Source organism: Rhamphochromis longiceps, linkage group LG3, assembly GCF_057381845.1.
Source record: "Rhamphochromis longiceps isolate RC_006_pf linkage group LG3, R_longiceps_female_GT1.1, whole genome shotgun sequence".
Lineage (NCBI taxonomy): Eukaryota > Metazoa > Chordata > Actinopteri > Cichliformes > Cichlidae > Rhamphochromis > Rhamphochromis longiceps.
The window spans coordinates 3,279,098-3,297,873 of record NC_140559.1 but is presented as its reverse complement, the minus strand read 5'-3'; the positions used below and the strand labels follow the sequence as shown (position 1 = coordinate 3,297,873).

General features: G+C 41.0%; 1 protein-coding gene across 1 annotated transcript in view; it reads right to left on the bottom strand.

Annotated features, from left to right (window-relative positions):
• LOC146672535 (uncharacterized) overlaps nucleotides 1-18,335 on the bottom strand; it is a 39,076-nt gene extending 20,741 nt beyond the window's left edge. The window contains exon 1 of the mRNA XM_085400878.1: nucleotides 17,965-18,335. Within this exon, the coding sequence (XP_085257004.1) occupies nucleotides 17,965-18,243 (279 nt within the window). The 5' untranslated portion in view covers nucleotides 18,244-18,335. The remainder of the gene's footprint in view (nucleotides 1-17,964) is intronic.
• Between the last annotated feature and the right edge of the window lie 441 nt (nucleotides 18,336-18,776).

Sequence of the window (18,776 nt, the reverse complement as noted above, 5' to 3'; positions counted from 1 at the left end):
TGACATCATCTCTACAGACTGTGGCTGTTACATATCCTCACCTGGTAATAATAAGACTGTCCTCAGCTGCACACAGCTCCAAGATGAACAAACTGAAGTAAATACAAATTAGAGTTACGATAGATTGAAATCTTGTAATCAGAGCTAATTCTTAGTGAAACTCTCACAACATCATATCATGATCCTGGGTTAGTGTCTCGGTCTCAGATCACAACATCAGCACAGGCTTGGCTTGGGTGAGGTATTGAGTGGTTCTTGTCCATGACAGCTGCAGGTACAGTGCCATCAGCCATGCTGCACCACATGTCTGCCCAGGAACATTAGTGTGGCTGAGTCTCATGTAAACATTGTGCTAAAGTGGTGGGAAAGTGGCTGCAAGCTGGCTGCACTGTGTCCAATACTCTCAGTATGATATCCACAAACCTCTGAGTGTCACAGAGTGGGCCTGTGCTCAGCTCACTGTGCCCCATTCAATTCTACTTGCATAGTTTTACAAGTAAAATTAAAAGTTGCTCAATGATAAGTTATTGTAGTAACAACTAAGTCCATGGTCATTATTTGTTAATAGTAGCTTAAAGCTTCTGCACCAATCATGGAGCAGCAGGTTTAGAGCATGTGGATCTACAAAAGTAAGTCCCAGTAAGATGGGCTGAGCCTTACATACTAGAAGAAACATGTCATTCCCAGCAGATGAAGCGCCCTTTAAAGCAGGATCTCACTTTAAACCTAAAGAACTTGCTATGAGCATGCAGTGCATTCATGGTTATTATTCATACGATTGTGGGGAGCTAATAAAGTGCAACTATCACATTACATTTTATTATTAAATTGTTGTTAACAATCCCTTCACTTCTGCTTATCTAATTCATGGTTGCAGGATGGCTGACAGCTTCCATTAGGCAGGAGGTAATGTCCATTCTGGCCACAGTGCAACCCACAATGTGTAACTGACACTATTATATTGCATTATGTCACATTGTTACATCTTTTTAATAAATGATGACAGTCAGCTGAATTTGCTGCCCCCTTGGTGGAGGACATCAGGATCAGCAGCTGCTGCTCCATCACAAACACCACAGAAGAAGAACAACACTGGATCAGATTATCTGGACGTGTTTGACAGGGACAGTGTTCATGTTCATGGACATCAGGACAAAAACAGACGATGGAAACCTGCCAGATTTGAGCTAAACTGCTCGTTTCCATGTGTAGTCCCTGGGAGGTCACATGACCAACAAAGACACACAAGCTGTGTCCCAAAACGTCGGCTGCATCCTCCGGAGGCCGCATTTGAAGGCCGATGACGTCACAGCCAGGCGACGAAGGCTGTCCCGATTCCTCGACTCCTTCAAATGCGTCCTTCATTCCCCCGAGTTTGAAGGATGGGTCGGGTGTGTCCTTCGTGGCCCACCATATCCCAGAATTCATAGCGCGGCCCAGCCAAATTTCAGCTGCCAACAATGGCGGCCGCTACTAAGTTTTAAAATTTAACGAGGGAGCACTACTTACTTACAATGACTTCCTTACACTATATAATTTTCCCGTCAGTGTTGGGGAATTCTCAATGGTGCTTGGTGCCATACCCTCAGGGACTTTAATGTTATATAAAAACACTGACAGCTCAATATCTGCCTCAGTCACTCTCCCTGATCCAGCTGAGTCAGCAGTGGGAAAAATCTGCTTTTCACAGGAACTTGGTAACAGCAATAAGAGAATACGTAGTTTATTCCAAGAAGATATCATGTCTCTCCCATATATAGAATATCTTACTGGAACCGACATGTTCCAGATATCACCTGGAAGACAGTCTGGATGATCCCATAAATATCTAATTGTGAACAAGGTGAAGGAAATCTCATATAAAATTCTTCATAAATGTGACCCAGCCAGTCACTATATGGTAACATTTAAAAGAGACATAAATACTAATTGAACTTTCTGTGGGGATCATCCAGAAACTGTGGCACATCTCTTTTGGTTCCTCTACACAGAGATTCTGGAAGAATTTAGCAGTTTTGTTATTGTCCATATTGTAAGGGAGTTTTCTTTACGATGGAAAATGTTTTATTCTGTTTCTTTAAGTTCCCCAGGAAGAATGATAAATGTTTTTTTATAAAAAATTTGTTAATACTTTTAGCTATTTTATATCCATAAATGTAAGTTTATTAATAAAACACCATATTTCTGCCTTTTTATAAGGATATGAATTGTACATACAATCAATTTCAGACTCAACCAACAAAAAGCCTCTCAGAACAATATTTATATGTTGATTTTTTTCGCCTACTCATATCATCATTTTTTTACTCCTGGTTCTGTATGTTCATGTTCTGTTCTTTTGTAAACTTCATCTGTTTGTATGTTGTATACTCATTGTGTTTCAATAAAGTTCGATTTAAAAAAAGGTACGTTCTAAACGAAGCTTCAGACGTCACTGATCACGTGACTCTGGCCAAACGAATCAAGCCTCGACACGGTGCTTCTGAAGCAGCGCGTTGATCTTTCTGACACACGCACCGGAGCGTCAGCTTCAAGCGGACCATCACTACGTCTCACATCTAAAGGTGTCAAGGTAACTTTGAACTGAGTTCAGTCAATCTGGAGTTTTTCCAAGTTTTCTGTTGCTCTCTGTGAGAGAAGAGCGTTAAAGGCGGGGCTCTCCAGAGTCCAGCAAAACAGGAAACCACAGCTGGGTGTGTGTAAGTGTGCAAACCAATAGAATGCATCGTGGTGGGGGGGGCATCACGGGCAAGAAAACAATAAAATAATCGGTCGTACCCATGCTTCCCCGACGTCATGCCAGCGCATATTGGGAAATTCGTAGGCACCGATCGGTTTTCTATCAGCCATTTGCTGGGAGTAAGGGCGCCCTCCGTTTGCGAGGTGCGCCTGCTGCTGGCGGCACAGGGAGGAGAGGGCGGGGCGGCGGGGAGTCTCTGGCTGGCTGGAGCGGCATCTAATAACCAACTCGCAAAACAAAATAAAAACAACAAACAGATATTATGATACAGACTTATAATCTGCACCCATGTTTTTTCTAAATTCTATAAAGTGAGCGCGAGAGCCCTCGGTGCGCCTGCGCGCTGCTGAAGTCAAAGTAAACTTTATTGTCATCTCCGCTACAGACAGTCCAGCATATAGAGAGACGAGACGACGAGGCTGCAGTTACAGCGGTGCAAGTAAACAAACAATAAATATAAGAAGAGTAAGAAAATAAATATAACTTTAGGACTCGGGGTAAAGGATCAATAACAATTTAAATTTATAATTTACAGTTTGATGATTTAAAGTCTCACACAACCCGTCAAAAGGGGCGGGGCCGGCTGCTTCCAAGTAGAGCACATTTCATTTATAATGATGTAAATCCAAGCCCATCATGGATTCACGATCTGAATCCTGGGTTGTGTGAAATCCCAGAAATCAACCTTAGACAAAGTGAATCTGTGAACTAAGGTGTAGGTCTGTTAGGCAGGGCCGTGCAGAGAGGTTTAAAGGGGCGGGTGCTCAAAGTTAAAAAGGGGCAGAGGTGTGGACTCGAGTCACATGACTTGGACTCGAGTCAGACTCGAGTCATTAATTTTATGACTTTAGACTTGACTTGAAAAAATGTTGTAAGACTTGTGACTTGACTTGGACTTTTACACCAATGACTTGGGACTTGAATTGGACTTGAACCGGTTTACTTGAAAAGACTTGATATTTTACCCCAAATATAAAATTTAACATGCATATTATATAGAGATTGAAAATGTGACGTCATTCACGGGTAGAACCGCAAAGGATTCTGGGAACTCGTGGCAAGCGGTACTAGCACACGCAGGCTTTCAATTAAAATCAGTTATACAGCGATAAAAAGAAACACAAAAATGTCAAGAAGCCGTTGTATTATTAACTGCAATAGCCGGTCGCATGACAGCCACGGGAAGCCGACGGGTAAAGAGATCGGTTGTTATCGGATTACGTCGTTGAAGAGAAATTGTTCATGTTTCCGAAGTAACAAAGACGCGACGGATGGCCTGGATTGCAGCCATTCAAAGATAAAATATAACGTCCCAGAACCCTCCAGCTCACAGGTTAGTCTGCTCCAAGCATTTACACGAAGGTCAGTGTTTTTTAGTAGTTAATACGTCACTTTCATAACATAACTGGTGATATAGGTTACAAGCAAGAACAGAAATTGTCGCGCTATGCTCCTTTATTTATTGTGCATAAATAGTGAATTGTCCTGACACAATATTGCGTTTCGCTTCTGTTATTATGGTACATTGACAAAAACATATACTTTTATTCACAGGATAAAACAGGTTTTTTGTATCACTAATTGCCCAGTGCGATTACAGCATACAGTATTATTGTCACTGCTACATTTCTGTGATGGGTACCAGAAATTATTTCCACTACTAATTAATTACCATTGAGCTCAAAGGTCCTATTAATAAACGGTTAAGGAATGTGTATTTATGACGACGATTTGTGAGACTGGTAAACTTATGATACGTACGATGGTCTTTCGTTCTACACGGTGCATTTCAAGGTCCTGCACCCATCCGTCGGTAAACTGTACCTGGGCTTGTTGCAGTGACCTGAAGTTACTAAACTTCATGAGTGTGTGCACTCACTCCAAGAAGCGTATAATTATAAATATGCATATAAATATGCTACAATGAGATAGCTGACTTCATCTAACTAGCAAATGTTTTCCAGGCTACGTTGGCGATACAGTTTTTTTTAATGTGTATGATATTTTTGTCATGCGATTTTAAAGCTGGTCCTACAACCGCATCCAAGAATAACACGCAGCTTATCTCAGAACTGTCGGTGAAAATTATTCTTGGAGCTAAGTTTAATTGAGCTGCATTTTAAAGAGGTGCAATTTCACAATTTGTGTATATTTTCTAAGTTCACTATTTTGTCATGTGTTGAGAAAAACACAGATTTAAAAATTACATGGTCTAATATTTACATTTAGCATATAACTGCAACATTATTTTTTCGTTTGTTTTTTTTAAAGACTCGAAAGGACTTGAAATTCAAAGTTTCAGACTTGTGACTTGACTCGGACTTTTACACCAGTGACTTGAGACTCGACTCTGACTTGCCTGACATTACTTGAGACTTGACTTGAGACTTGAGGATAAAGACTTGAGACTTACTTGAGACTTGCAAAACAATGACTTGGTCCCACCTCTGAAAAGGGGCACATTGAACCAGGCTGAATAACAACAACACACTTTCATCAAGAATCTAATATGGGCAACAAGACAAAGCAAACGTAGCCGATGCTTTACCTGATGGGTACAATGTTGCTGTTGAGGGGTTGCTGTGTGTAACCTGGACGTGTGTCCCTCTATCTATAAAGAGATGATCTATACTGCTCGCCCAAGTGCAATGTCTACAATATCCGAATCTAGGTTTGGGAAGGAGATTGGCGGTAGCAACTCTGTAAGAGCAATGAGACTTCCAACCCACATAACACGCACGACCACAGGCTTGTGAAACAAAGTTTGCTTTATATATTTCCTTTTGGATCAGTTCCCTTTGCTCATCCTCAATGTAGGGATACCTCCAAATGCAGTAACCATCTCAAATGCATCACAAAAATAATTGAAACAATCAAAATAGATGTAAGACAAGAAACACAATATTTCAACACCCCAAAGAAAAGGAAAAAGAAAAGAAAATAGCATGTGAGTGTCCAGTTCCTTATGGTGTCAGTTTATTCAGTTACCCACTGTCTTGGGTTAAGAACTGAAAATGACCTGAATCTCAGGCGGAGAAAAAGTAGCAAAAGAAAATGATAAGGTATCTCTCAGGTGGGCTTCCTTTTGTTTTTTCCCTACCGCCCTCCTGGTACGGCAGGCATCAACGTGTCGGCGTCCTGACACAGAGAAGGCCTCCACAGCAGCAACAGTGTCTTAGACCCACGATACCAGCTCCTCACTTGGCACCCATGGAACTGTACCTCAACAAAAAAAACCAGTCTGCACACAAATACGCAGAATGTTAGATGTCCACATTCCTTAAATGTCCTTGTTCCTAATGTCCTTGGTTCTTTTGAAATATTAAAATAAATTTGCATCTTGTGACACATTAAAAGTAAATACACCGGTATTACTGTGCATCACCCGCAGTTACAGTAACAGCACAGCTATTGCACGTGAACTGCGCATAAGCACTTAGCTGGCCGCGGCTGAACTAGCAGGCCCAAGAAAGTAAAACACTAGACACTCATAATAACCAAAACTGTCACAACATTGCAATACTATGAAAACACATCTTAAACATCATTAAACACATTTACTACTATTCTGACTGGTTAGTTATTTTTTCCAGTGCATTGAACTGCAATAGCGGTGCTAAGTGAGCTAGGCTAACTCACCAGAATAGTTCAAAAAGTTCAAAGAAATACTCCGACTCCTTTCAGGTAGGTACCCGTCTGTGGTTCACCGCTAACGACAGCTCTCTCACAAATGTTAATTAAACCTCTTTCCTCTCTTTCAACTGGAAAAAACCGTGCTCCGCGGCAGCATGGAGTTTTTCCTTGCCGTCCTTTTTCCTCTACACCACACCTTCACGCGCACGGAGCTGCAGATGGTGCCTTCAGGGCAAGCCCGGAAATTAAACTATCAGACAAGGACTACGATGCATTCAAAGAACCCTGTACTTCTGATTGCTGTAAATCTTACCAGGGTTACATGTGGATAGTGCTGGAGGGCAGGGCTGTGTTGGTCTGAGACTGTAGACAGTAAAAAGTCCACAGGAGAGATGGTAGCTGATTAAACAAGTGTCATGAGATAATAACAAAATGCAAAGATTGGTGACAGCGCTTGGAACCATAAGGCAACAAAAAACTGTGAGAAATAATTTAAGCTCTGCCTGTGAATCACTCTTTGCTTCTCTTCTTCCTTCCATCCCATCATTTCATATATCACTCTGCACTTGCTGTCTATGTGAGAACAAGGCACAACTTGCTATTGCAATAAACTATAATCTAATTATCCACACCTAACAACTCTTACACTTAATCTAAAATAAAATGATGACAGAAAAATGTTATAGCCCTGCCTTTAGTAGCCTCACACAGCTCCTACTGTTTCCTCCTCATGTCCTTACCAGGCATGTCTGCACAATGTTATATCATGAGTAATATGTTTTTAAAAATCCATCTAAATAAAACACACACATGCACGCACACACAGTGACATTTTAGACCTTCTTCAGAATACTGTATATACTATGAGCATCATGGTGCTGATCCAGAATCCTTACATTATTATTCATTATTAGAGCTACTATAATAAAGCAATGAGGAGGGGGAAGTAATAAATATGAAATAATGTATTTATGATGATTCCATTTGTTTCACTATCCACTCTGTGCAGAGGCAAAGCTTATTACATGTTTAAACTGTAGAGATACAATCATTTTACTGCTGTAAAATCCAACTTTTGTCTTATTTAAAATATAAATCTAATATAATCTGCTTCTTAATGTATGTTCTTTAAAATACAGCGTGTGTTTTTAATATATTATAATTATAATAATGCATAATTATGTGGACATGCATATTAGATCGTTTTTAGTGAAATATAATCCCTCCAGAAAGGCAGGAAAAGCCCGGAAACTTACTTTAAAACTAAATATGTTCCCTAAAACGGTGACAGAGCTACAGACCCATGACAGCCTTACACAGGTAGCCAGCAGCTGTGACCAGCACTACTTGTGCAGTTAATAAAAGGACAGGTAATGTTTGTCGCGCTGTTGCACACACAGCACGCTCGTTTGTTTCTGTTCGTCAGTTGCAACAAGACAGCTTACCAACGTGTACGTAATAAGCTAATACTCCTGTGTGCTACACACTACAGTGTGCGCTGTACACCTACTTACTGGTTGTGTCGCATCAGTCTGTGTCTCTGAGTTAACTTGTGTTTCTCCTACAGCTCCGGACCGCTAAAAATGCGCGTGCTCTTTGTGAGCTCGTTCCCGGCTCGTAACCAGCGCGTTCTGCCGTCAAGGGCGATCATTGGTTAAATGTGATCATGTGACTGATGCAAGCCAGATCCTTTTATTTAGCAAAACTGTGATTAATAGTTAAATATTATTGTTGAGGGGCACAGACAGGACTCCGCACGCACACACACATAAAAAAAAAATAATAATAATTTAAAAAAAAAAAGTTGCTTCAACAAAAGGGCACCTTGGGCACCCATCAGGAAAGGGGCGGGTGCTCAAGCCCCTCTAGCCCCCCCCTCTGCACGTGCCTGCTGTTAGGTTAATTGTGCTGATCCTCGGGTTGGGGGATTTGTGTTTGTACTGGAGCGCAAAATTCAAACCAATGGAAGTTGGATAACAAAAGTTCAAAGCCATCAGGTGCTCAGGTTAGAAAAAAGAGAAAAGATGCAGGTAAGCAGACGTGTGATTGGATAATGGCAGCTCATCCTGAACCAATCAGACTAAACTCCAAACAATACATTATGTTACAGATTTTAATATTAATTAGTCATTGTTACTTGTTGATTTGTCCTTTTCTCATTGTGTGACGAATTATGACGACTGTTTGGTAGCTGTTATTGTCTCTCTCTCTCTCTTCATGTGTGTTTCTCTGGTGAAACAATAGTTTTGTGTTAATGTTAGGGCTGCACCATTTTGCATAAAATGAGAATCACGATTTTTTGGCTTAGAATTGAGATCATGATTCTCTCATAACAATAAATAAACATAAAACAACAAATGTCTCACGTTTTGTTGTTGCAGCAAAATGTTGTCCTGCTTGAAATTCCGTCTCCACCGTTGCTCGACGCTGCGTGTACAGAGCAGGTAGTGCAACAATAGAAAAATAGTTGCGGGACGGCACTGTGTAGCGTTTGTCTAGGGTGTTGATCGTTTTCCTAAATCCCTCGTTTTGCACAGTGTTGATGGAGCCATATCTTTGGTCAGGTGATAAGTGATAGCCTCCGTAATGTCTTTGTGCCTGCGGGAGTTCGACGTGTATAGGGAAGCGCTGTATAAGGTTCCCGTTATTGATGTTTGGGTGGTTGACCGGGACGGATTTTCTCCTGTCACTTTCTCGTCATCCCTGACGTGCTCTCCGTTGTTGTTTCCCTGCTAATTTTAGCATCACACGGCACAGCTTCTGTATCACGTGGTATAAGGCTCCGCCCTTGTCATTTGTTGAGCAGGAAGAGTGAGCGCTTGGTTTCATGCAGAGTACATCCCGGATCAAAATGTGAAGTTTTACAAATCACCACTTCTTTAGTTAATATCATTTCAGTCTCAGACAACCTCGTTTCTCTTACAGAGGTTGAATGCACCTTCTGCGGATGGCGGTACCACACAGTGTGCGTGGACTTCCCCTGCACAGAAGGCAACTACAAATGCTGTGAATGCTAAATAAACAGAAACAAATGATCCCTGTTGTCTTTGCTTGATGATTGGTTTGAGTCTTGACAATCCACATTGCTGGCGTTGCATCTTTCAATGGCAGCAATGGCAGGTATCAGTGCTCAAACCTTTTGTGTTTGTTTCCAACAAGTTGCCCACCTCGGGAAACAAAAATGTGTTCTTTTACTTGTCAGATGAACATATGAGACACTTTGACTCTTCAGTGCAGTGTGGAGCCTAACAAAGATCTGTTTTGTGTCCCAGCTGATCAGCAGGAGGAGGAGAGTCTGACGGAGCAGCAGAGGAACATTTTCAGCTACTTGGACTCAGCTCAGCCACTACAGAGGAAACAATGAGCTCAACACAGAAGGTGACAGACAGAGCAGGACCATATGACCAAAGATATTTATCACCATATACATTTGAACATTTGCCATAACGATGTAGCTGACGATAGAATTGACACCAGACAAAATACTTTACAGCTGCACAACTTTATTAAAAACCCATCAATGTATTTTCACTGAAACAAGCAGCTGTTGTTTATGTGCATTAAAGTTATATAAAAATGTAACAGTGCAAATGCAAATTCCTCGCTGACAGTTTAACCAAAAGGCGTTTCCAGTGGAAACTGGCCGACACATCCTGAGCATAACCATGTATAATATCCACTAAACTTCAGAAGAGGTTATACAGTCGTGGCCAAAAGGTTTGAGAATTGCATAAATATTGGAACCTGGAGAAGTTGCTGCTTAAGTTTTTATAATAGCATTTTGCCTGCACTCCAGAATGTTATGAGGAGTGATCAGATGAACTGCATCGTCCTTCTTTGCCATGAAAACGAACTTAATCCCCAAAAAGCCTTACCACTGCATTTCATTGCTGTCATCAAAGGACCTGCTGAGACCATTTCAGTGATCGTCTTCTTAACTCAGGTCAGAATGTTGGCGAGCACGAGGCTGGAGATCATCATGGCTGTATCCTGATTCAGGTTCTGCAGCTTTAAAGTCCTCAAGGGCCGCGTACTCAAAGACCTCTAAGGCCGAAGTGCGAGGCTCGTAGGCTCGTGAAATGGGACGTCTAGCCTCCGTCACGCTGCCCAGGTTGCCTAGCAACCATGATACTAACAGCTGGAAACGTTTCATACAGCTTTGTTTGACAGAAATGATGGAGAACATATTTAGTTCATTTGTTTCTACATGAGCTCTGTGTGATTTGATGAGTATCTGAGGCTGAGACCACAGGACTGTGAAACATGATTGTTGGGCTTCATTTCTGTGCTGCTGGCTCTTCCTCCTCCTCTTCCTCACACACTGCTGAGTTTGTCCTGGTGGATCATCAGGGGTGCAAAGCCTCACAGATGATGTGCAGCAGTGGCTCCCTCAGTCTGTCCTCACTCTGGACACTTGCAGTCGTCACACATGGAAATCAAATGTGTGATAAGCTGCAGGATTCAAACACAAGTGTAACTTATAAACACATGTTCATACTTTTATTCCACAATCAGAGAGAAAGAAACAGAGAGAGAGTGCAGGACAGACAGACAGGTGACAGTCTCAGGTGTACACACTGCTACACAACAGCACCAGAGAAGCAGGATTTAGTGTTTGTGTTATTACGAGTGTAAACAAGAAGAGTTCCAGATGGTGCAGTGGACACATGTGTGACTGCTGTGATTAAAGCATCTTTCTTTCAGCTTAACGAGTGAACCGTCAGCTCGTTCAAACACACGTTAAAGTGCGTTTGGCTCGACACCACCGAACAGAGGCAGCAATATAACACAGCTAACATTAACAGTGCAGTGAATCCTGCTTGTGCCGTGATGTTCAGGACTGCAAACCGAGCAGCATCACTGACTTTCAGCTTGTTGTGTTTGTGGATATATGACTGACTTTAATTATCCACAAAATCATCACATTCTCTGTCAGATGAAGGTCGACTATTGAACGGCGTATATTTTAAAGGCTTTAAAACCAAGTTAACGCTGAAAGTACAAACATCACTAATGTCACATGAGTCTGCCGACAAGGCATAGCTATGGCTATGAAATGCTCTTTGTGTATCACTTCTTCATTATGAAAGATGTCATTAATGCACTAGTAATGTCTCATCTGGAGTATTGTTCAATCATTTGGTCAGCAGCTAATAAGACAGATCTTAACAGACTTCAGTTAGTCCAGAATAAGGCGTCCAGATTAGTGTGAAGATGTTCATACTATACTAATATTGATAAAATGCATAATAACCTTTCTTGGCTTCCTGTACAGGCTAAAATATTCTATGGCTTACTTGTAGTTCTAAAGAAAGCAATTCTGTTAAACACACCACATTTATTCTGCTCAGCTGCAGTATCCAGATGAAATACATCATCATATTACACAGTTTTCAACAAGCTGCAATTTAGTAAATGCTCGAGTTAAAAGTAACCTTTTGTAAAACTGTTACATTTAGAGCAACTTTTAAGTGGAATAAGTTGCCTTAAAAAATTAGAGAATTATTCAAAACTTCAATGAACACTTAAAAGCCGATTTACAGAGCTTTTAGTTGTTGTAAATATTGTAAGACATGATTTGTTTTTGAAATTTGTGTAATGTGCCTCAATGTTATTGATATTATTATTATTATTATTGATTGCTTATATTTGAACAATTGTGAAACCTCACTGTGGATGTAAGAGTGAAATTGTGTGGATATCTTGAATCCACTTTATTGTGTAATATTTTATGTGAGTATTTGACGGAAGACGAGCAACATCTGTTGTGGAAGCTAACGGGGTTCCTTTAGAATAAACAAACATAGGATTTATTATCACTGAATAATTCTGTATAAATCTATACAAATTATAGAAATATGTAATAGGAAACAACAAAATAATCTAAATTATAAAAGTGTGTGTGTGTGTGTGTGTGTGTGTGTGTGTGTGTGTGTGTGTGTGTGTGTGTGTGTGTGTGTGTGTGTGTGTGTGTGTGTGTTTAGTGTTTGAACAGTCATGAATTATCTTTAACAGCAGGTTGGATGTAATGTGTTAGAACTACCAGCAGGTGGGGATAAGAGACCTTTAAGGTGTTTGGTGCCACGCTCCACCTTCAGGTTTAAAACTAGTGTTAATGGAGTTTGAAGTTTGAGTTTGTTCCACGACTGCATTTCACTCACTGCCTCTGTTTGTATCTCTGTCACTGCAGGACCAACATGGAGCCAGAAGTCAGCGCTCTCAGGAGGCCGACAAACCTCACAGAAGAAAGGGAGAGAAAAAACACACCTGTGACGAGTGTGGGAAGGGTTTTACTGTGAGGGCTAAACTAAAGCGGCATCAGGTCATCCACACTGGAGAGAGACCGTTCAGCTGTGACTTGTGTGGAAAGTCTTTTTCCTTGAAGGGTTACCTAAAACAACACCAGCTCATCCACAGTGGAGTTAAAGCGTACAGCTGTGATCAGTGTGGCAGAGCTTTTACTGACAGTAGCACCTTACAGAGTCATCTGGTTACCCACTCTGGAATTAAGGCATACAGCTGTGACATCTGTGGAAAAACTTTCAGCCAGAGAGGGAACCGAAATACACACCTATGCATTCACACCAGACATGATGTGTACTGCTGTGAACAGTGTGGCAAATACTTTACAACAGACGCACAGTTACAACAACACATGTTTACCCACACTGAGGAGAGACCTTATCAATGTGACCTGTGTGAGAAGACTTTTAAATCTCCACATCACCTGAGACGACACCAACAGATCCACACCAGAAAGAGACTCTACAAGTGCAGCTACTGTGAGGTATGTATTTATATTGTTATCTTGTCATTTTAGCCTGACTGTTTGGAACAACTCTGCTCATTAAACTGTGTTAGCATGTTAGCAATTCTACTGCATGGAAAAGCAGCTCTGAGTGATTATTCAGATTTTCCTTTCAGTTATGATTTTAGTATTACTGTAGTATTATGGTGGTAGTATTGGAGTTATTGCAGCCCAGTAAACTGAGTGTGTTAACTGAAACAGTCAAATGTAGTTGGACGTCTGCAGAGATGCTCTTTATTTCAGGCGACGTTCAGGATACAAATGTTGAAGGACTGACTTACACTGTCTTTGTGTCTTTGTTTAGAAGCAGAGCGACACAGATGGATCCAGTTCTCAACCCTGTCATCACTGTGGTGGTGGGAAAGACTTTCATTGTGACCTCTGTGGAAAAACTTTCAGTCGGCAAAAGACCCTAAAAAGACATCAACGTAGACACACTGGAGACAAACTGAAATACTGCAAAGAATGTGGGAGAAGCTTCTCCACACCAAGTGATTTAAAACAACATGAACTGATTCACAGTGGGGTTAAAAAGCACCTCTGTGATCAGTGTGGGTCATCCTTCACCACTGAAGGTCAGCTTAAATCACACAAACGAGTCCACACAGGAGAGAAACCACACAAGTGCAGACACTGTGAGAGAAGCTTCTCACATTCAAGTACTCGTAACATTCATGAACGTGCACACATGGAAGGAAACTACAGCTGTGACCAGTGTGACAAGAGCTTCAGGAATCTCAGTTCATACTCTGCACACAAACGATCCCACGTTACTAATAAACTGTTTCACTGTTACCAATGTGCCCAAACATTCACCTCATTGTCTGCTCTGTGCAAACATCAGCGCGATCACTCAGGGCTGAAATCACTCCCATCACTGGATCACAGTGAATCTGAAGACACAGAAAGATCCTCTGGTTTCTGTGTCAGACTCAAAAAGCTTGAGATCAGGCTCCACAGAGTTCAGATAGAATCATTTAAACTTGTGTTGAACTGAACTGGTTGCTGGGCTGAACTTCTACATAATACAGATCTACATGGGATCTTCTTTTCTGTTGTTTTACTGAGTCAGTTTTGTCCTTTTTTCTCTGTCCTGGTTTTGCTCGTCTGTAAATGATTGAAACTCAGTCAAATAGTTCATTGTTCTCCAGCAAAACGTTTTGGAAACTCATGTTTAACCTTTAAAACTCTGACATGTTTTAGCACACAAGGCTTCATCGGGGAGTTCACTCATGATTGGACCATGAGAACAAAGGTTTTTAGTTCTTTCAAAGAGAGTCTTGGAGATGTTTGATGTTTCTGTTTTTCTGAAACCACCTGAAAGAAAAACTATTTTTCTTGCTTTATGTAGTGTGGAAGTTTTTAATGTTTCTTCATCTGTGATGTTCTTGAATGTGTTCACGTGAAGATGGTACAAATAAACTGTCCTTTCAGCTTTAGCTCCTAATTTATTCATTATTTATGGATGTGGCACAGCAGCCGTCTCTTGATTAACACATGGAGGGCTCGGGATCTGATGGTGTCGTCTCCCTAATTTGCCCACTCAGTAAATCTCACTCATGGCCAAGAAATTGAAATAAACCTTGTTTCCCTGCTGGATAGTGATCCACTGTAACTCTGCTCCTCCTTCCTGTTTAGGATTTCTGTGGCTGAAGTAAAATTCCCTCCATCCATCACTTATCCCAGCTAACCCAAAGTGAAATAAAGTTTTGCTGGTCTTAAAAAAGCATTACAATAATGGGCATTACCAATGCAAACTGAATGATACAGAAGATGAAAGAAGAGACTTTGATCAGTTAATAAAGCTCATGATCTGGATTCATTGTGGCTGCTACACAGATACTTCTGGGTCACTTCTCTCAGTTAGGAACCTTCCTCACCAAACTGACTGTTGGACCACACCCCTGGTTTCATGAGAAATTGTTTCAGCCATGATTTCTCTTCCTGTATTTCAGAGTAAAGACTGAAGTGACAAATGGAAGCATGTTTAAAAAACACAATGTGAGAGACGTTGAGGTCCTTAGAAGTTACCCTGGGTTTTTCTGTCACCCTGCTAGATGTTACACACCTTGTTATTGGACTGATTTCTACTGCTGGACTACTCCTGCGGAGAGTAACAATACTCTTACTAATTAGCTCCCTTTCACACCTTTGGGGATATTTATTTTTGTGTTTGCAGCGCTGTGAGCCAGAACAGCGAGAGAAAAATCTGCAACAGCGACGAGCCGAATGCTTACGTGAATCGCAGCAGCTGCACATGTGCTACGCTGAATTAGAGGATATCTTTGCTCTGGATTTCTATTTGTACTTTTTCATTTCTATATGATTCTTCTTGCATCTAAACAAAGATGATTCAATTTGCTAAATGTTGATGGCTCTTCGTGCTCAGGTGTAAATGAGACGTAATATTTGCTCTTGGTTTGGTTCTCCTGTACAGAACCTTGCAGTACAACAGAAACCTAAAAACATTATTTGTAGTTGTTATTCTTAGTTGTTCTGCTGCCTAAATACCACAGGGTCTGATTATGAAGTTATTGAGCTGCACATACTTTACGACCTGCTTAAGTTCGAGGTCACAGCGTCTGTAGAGCAGCTGGAACATAATGAAGTCTACAAGGTTAAAGTTTTCTCTTCAGTTATTGTTCTTTCTGCTGCTTGGTTTGATGGATCTGAGAGCTTTTGTTTTTATTATTGTTATTATAATTATCATTAATATTTTACTCTCTAGAAGCTTTAAAATAGTGTTTGTGTTTGAAAAAATTGATTTAAGAATTGAACAGAAACATCTGTCCTTCTGAAAATCGCCCAAAGGCACGGAGACAAAGTCAAAGGATGCAACCTGTAACTTTCTCTTCCTTCATGTTAGGACCATCATCCATGATTTATATAAAATGCATATAGCAACAGTAGCACTTTAGTTTGGACTTTATGATTTCTGTAACTGGAAAATATTATTTTGTTTAAAGACAGAAGTGACCGCATAGTTGCAACATCAAAGGGAAATATTAATTAATTAGCATCAAGTATATTTGTTGCTTAAGCGTTTGCACTATAACTTAAGTAGGATTATAACTTTTAAGGAAGGAAAGATTTCAGATATTTAGTTCACTGCTTCAGTTATTTTATATGAAATTAAAACATTTACGTTGGTCAAACATGATGCTCTAAATCAAATAAAAGTTTGAAAATAAATGATGTATTTTTAAATGCTGCAACAAATGTTCACAAAAAGTAACTATAATTAAAACCAGTTAAACAAAATCAAATGTTTGAATCATGCTTAACCAAATGCCAGGCTGGAGAGCTGAACCTAAAGTATACGTAGAAAGATTTCAACATCTGAGCAGTTTTTAATGTTTTTATCACATATAAATGTCACAGCAGTGGGTCCTGGCCCAATGCTTTGTGTTTTTGGTTTTCTTTGACTCTTGTTTTTCTTGGTTTTTGTTCTTCTTATTTATCAGGCTCTCAGTAATCTTAGTTCTCCCTCCCTCAGTGTTCATTTCAGCCTGTGTTTAGTTTCTGTTCCCGTGTCCCACGTTTCATCGTTTCATGTCGAGTCAGCCCTGTCTCTCTGTTTCCTGTGTCTCCCCAGTCAGCCCCGCCTCCCTCGGGCACTCATGTGTGATACAGAGTAATAAACCTGACTACATTTGCTACACTCTCTTTATTACCTGTTACTTTAAAATTCATACACTAATTATGTCTGCCCATCTCTCTAATGTGAAGGTCAAAGGTCAACATCCCAGTGACATAAGAATAATCCCAAAGGGGCAAAGGCAGCGGTTAATTTAGCACATTTAGCATTAAGGGTACAGCAAGGATATACTTTTACTTATTGTGGCAGGGGTGTGGTCTCTGGCCTGCTGCAGTGGAGGCTGGTGGCGGGACGTTGGACGGCACAGGTGAGGGTGATGGAGCTCATGACTCTCCCCTTTATAGTGACGGAGGAGACTGGCGTGGGGGAAGCGTGTAGTGGAGGAAGCCGAGGAGAGAGCTGGTTTCTGGCTACAAAGAAACCAGAAAAGATTGCTTGTGGTCAAATGTCAAAGGAGCTTGCAAAGAAAAGCGTCTGGACTTCTTTAAGTTACTTGAAGACGTTTCACCTCTCATCCGAGAAGCTTCTTCAGTTCTAAGGTCAAATGGTGGAGAGTCCCAGATATAAACCTAGTGGGAGTGACCCCCCACAGAGGGACATATGTGCATGTATGCAGGCAAAGACCTGCAGTTAAAAAAAAGCGCCCCTCGACAGCCAAACCCATCTGTTCTCTAATTGGATTGTTACATTGTTGATTGACATGACATTGACCAATCAGATGAAAGGAAGAAAAATAGGGTCAAAATCCGTACTTGTAACTTGCAGGGTTTTTTTTTCTAAGTCCACACACAAATCTTTTTTACGCACGCACAAATCTTTTTTACAAGTACAAAATATTTATGACCACATTTTGAGCCCATACGAGAACAACTGAGATCATTTGTCCACAACACGAGGTTAGTTATTAATATACCGTATTTTCACGACCATAAGACGCACTGTGCTAAAAGGCGCAGTCTCAGTTATGTGTGCCATTACTGTATTTAACACACACATAAGGCGCACTGGACCATAGGGCGCATACAAGTACCGTATGAGTATTTAAAAATAAAGCAGGAGCAAACCTGAGTTCGGTACCTTACTCACATTTCTATTGCCGGTAATCGTCATCATCAACAACACACAAGCATACAAGTGTGCGTATTTAAAAATAAAGCAGGAGCAAAATAAAAGTTTGGTACTCACATTTTTATCATCAAACCCATCGAAGTCCTCATCCTCTGTGTCTGAATTGAACAGCTGCGCTAAATCTCCATCAAACATGCCAGGTTCACTGTCTTCACTGTCAGAGTCACTTTCCGTGCCGTGCGGCTCCTCGGAAATGATGCCGGCTTTTGCGAAAGCTCGAACAACAGTGCCAGCAGCCATGTTAGCCCAAGCATCTACAATCCATTGGCAAATTGTGGCGTAACTCTCCCGGCGCTGCCTTCCACTCTTGGTGAAACTGTGGTCTCCATCGGTCATCCATCGCTGGATGTGTTTGTCGCCGATGTGTTTGCTGCAGTAGGAGCGGAAGATGGCCAGCTTTCCCTTATAATCCGCTGGAAGTTGCTGCGCTACCGTAGTCCTGGTCCGGATGTAAAAATGGCACCGTTTCATAAAAAGTGAAAGTGAAACTGCTTTTAGCCGAATGGTGACCGTCGAAACGCTTCTCCCGCTCGTTCTTTGCTCGATGATCGCTGTCAGGGGTTTAGACATCTGTTCACAAGTAAGAGAAATAAGACACTGCAGACCGACTCAGAGTTTAAGAACGTGTACACGGGTGAATGCCTCTGAGAAGACAGACACAACGAGTACAGGCTGCTTGCTTTATTTATAGTTCAAAATGGATTACATAGCACTTCCTCTTTTAACGGAAAGGGGAGAGCTCAGGCATTGTCTTAGCTATCTAACCTCTGCACACAAACTGAAAAATAACGACACAGCAGTATTCATGCTTATCTGACATCACAGACACTGAAGTAAGGAATGCATTGTGTTTTGTTTAACAATAGGCT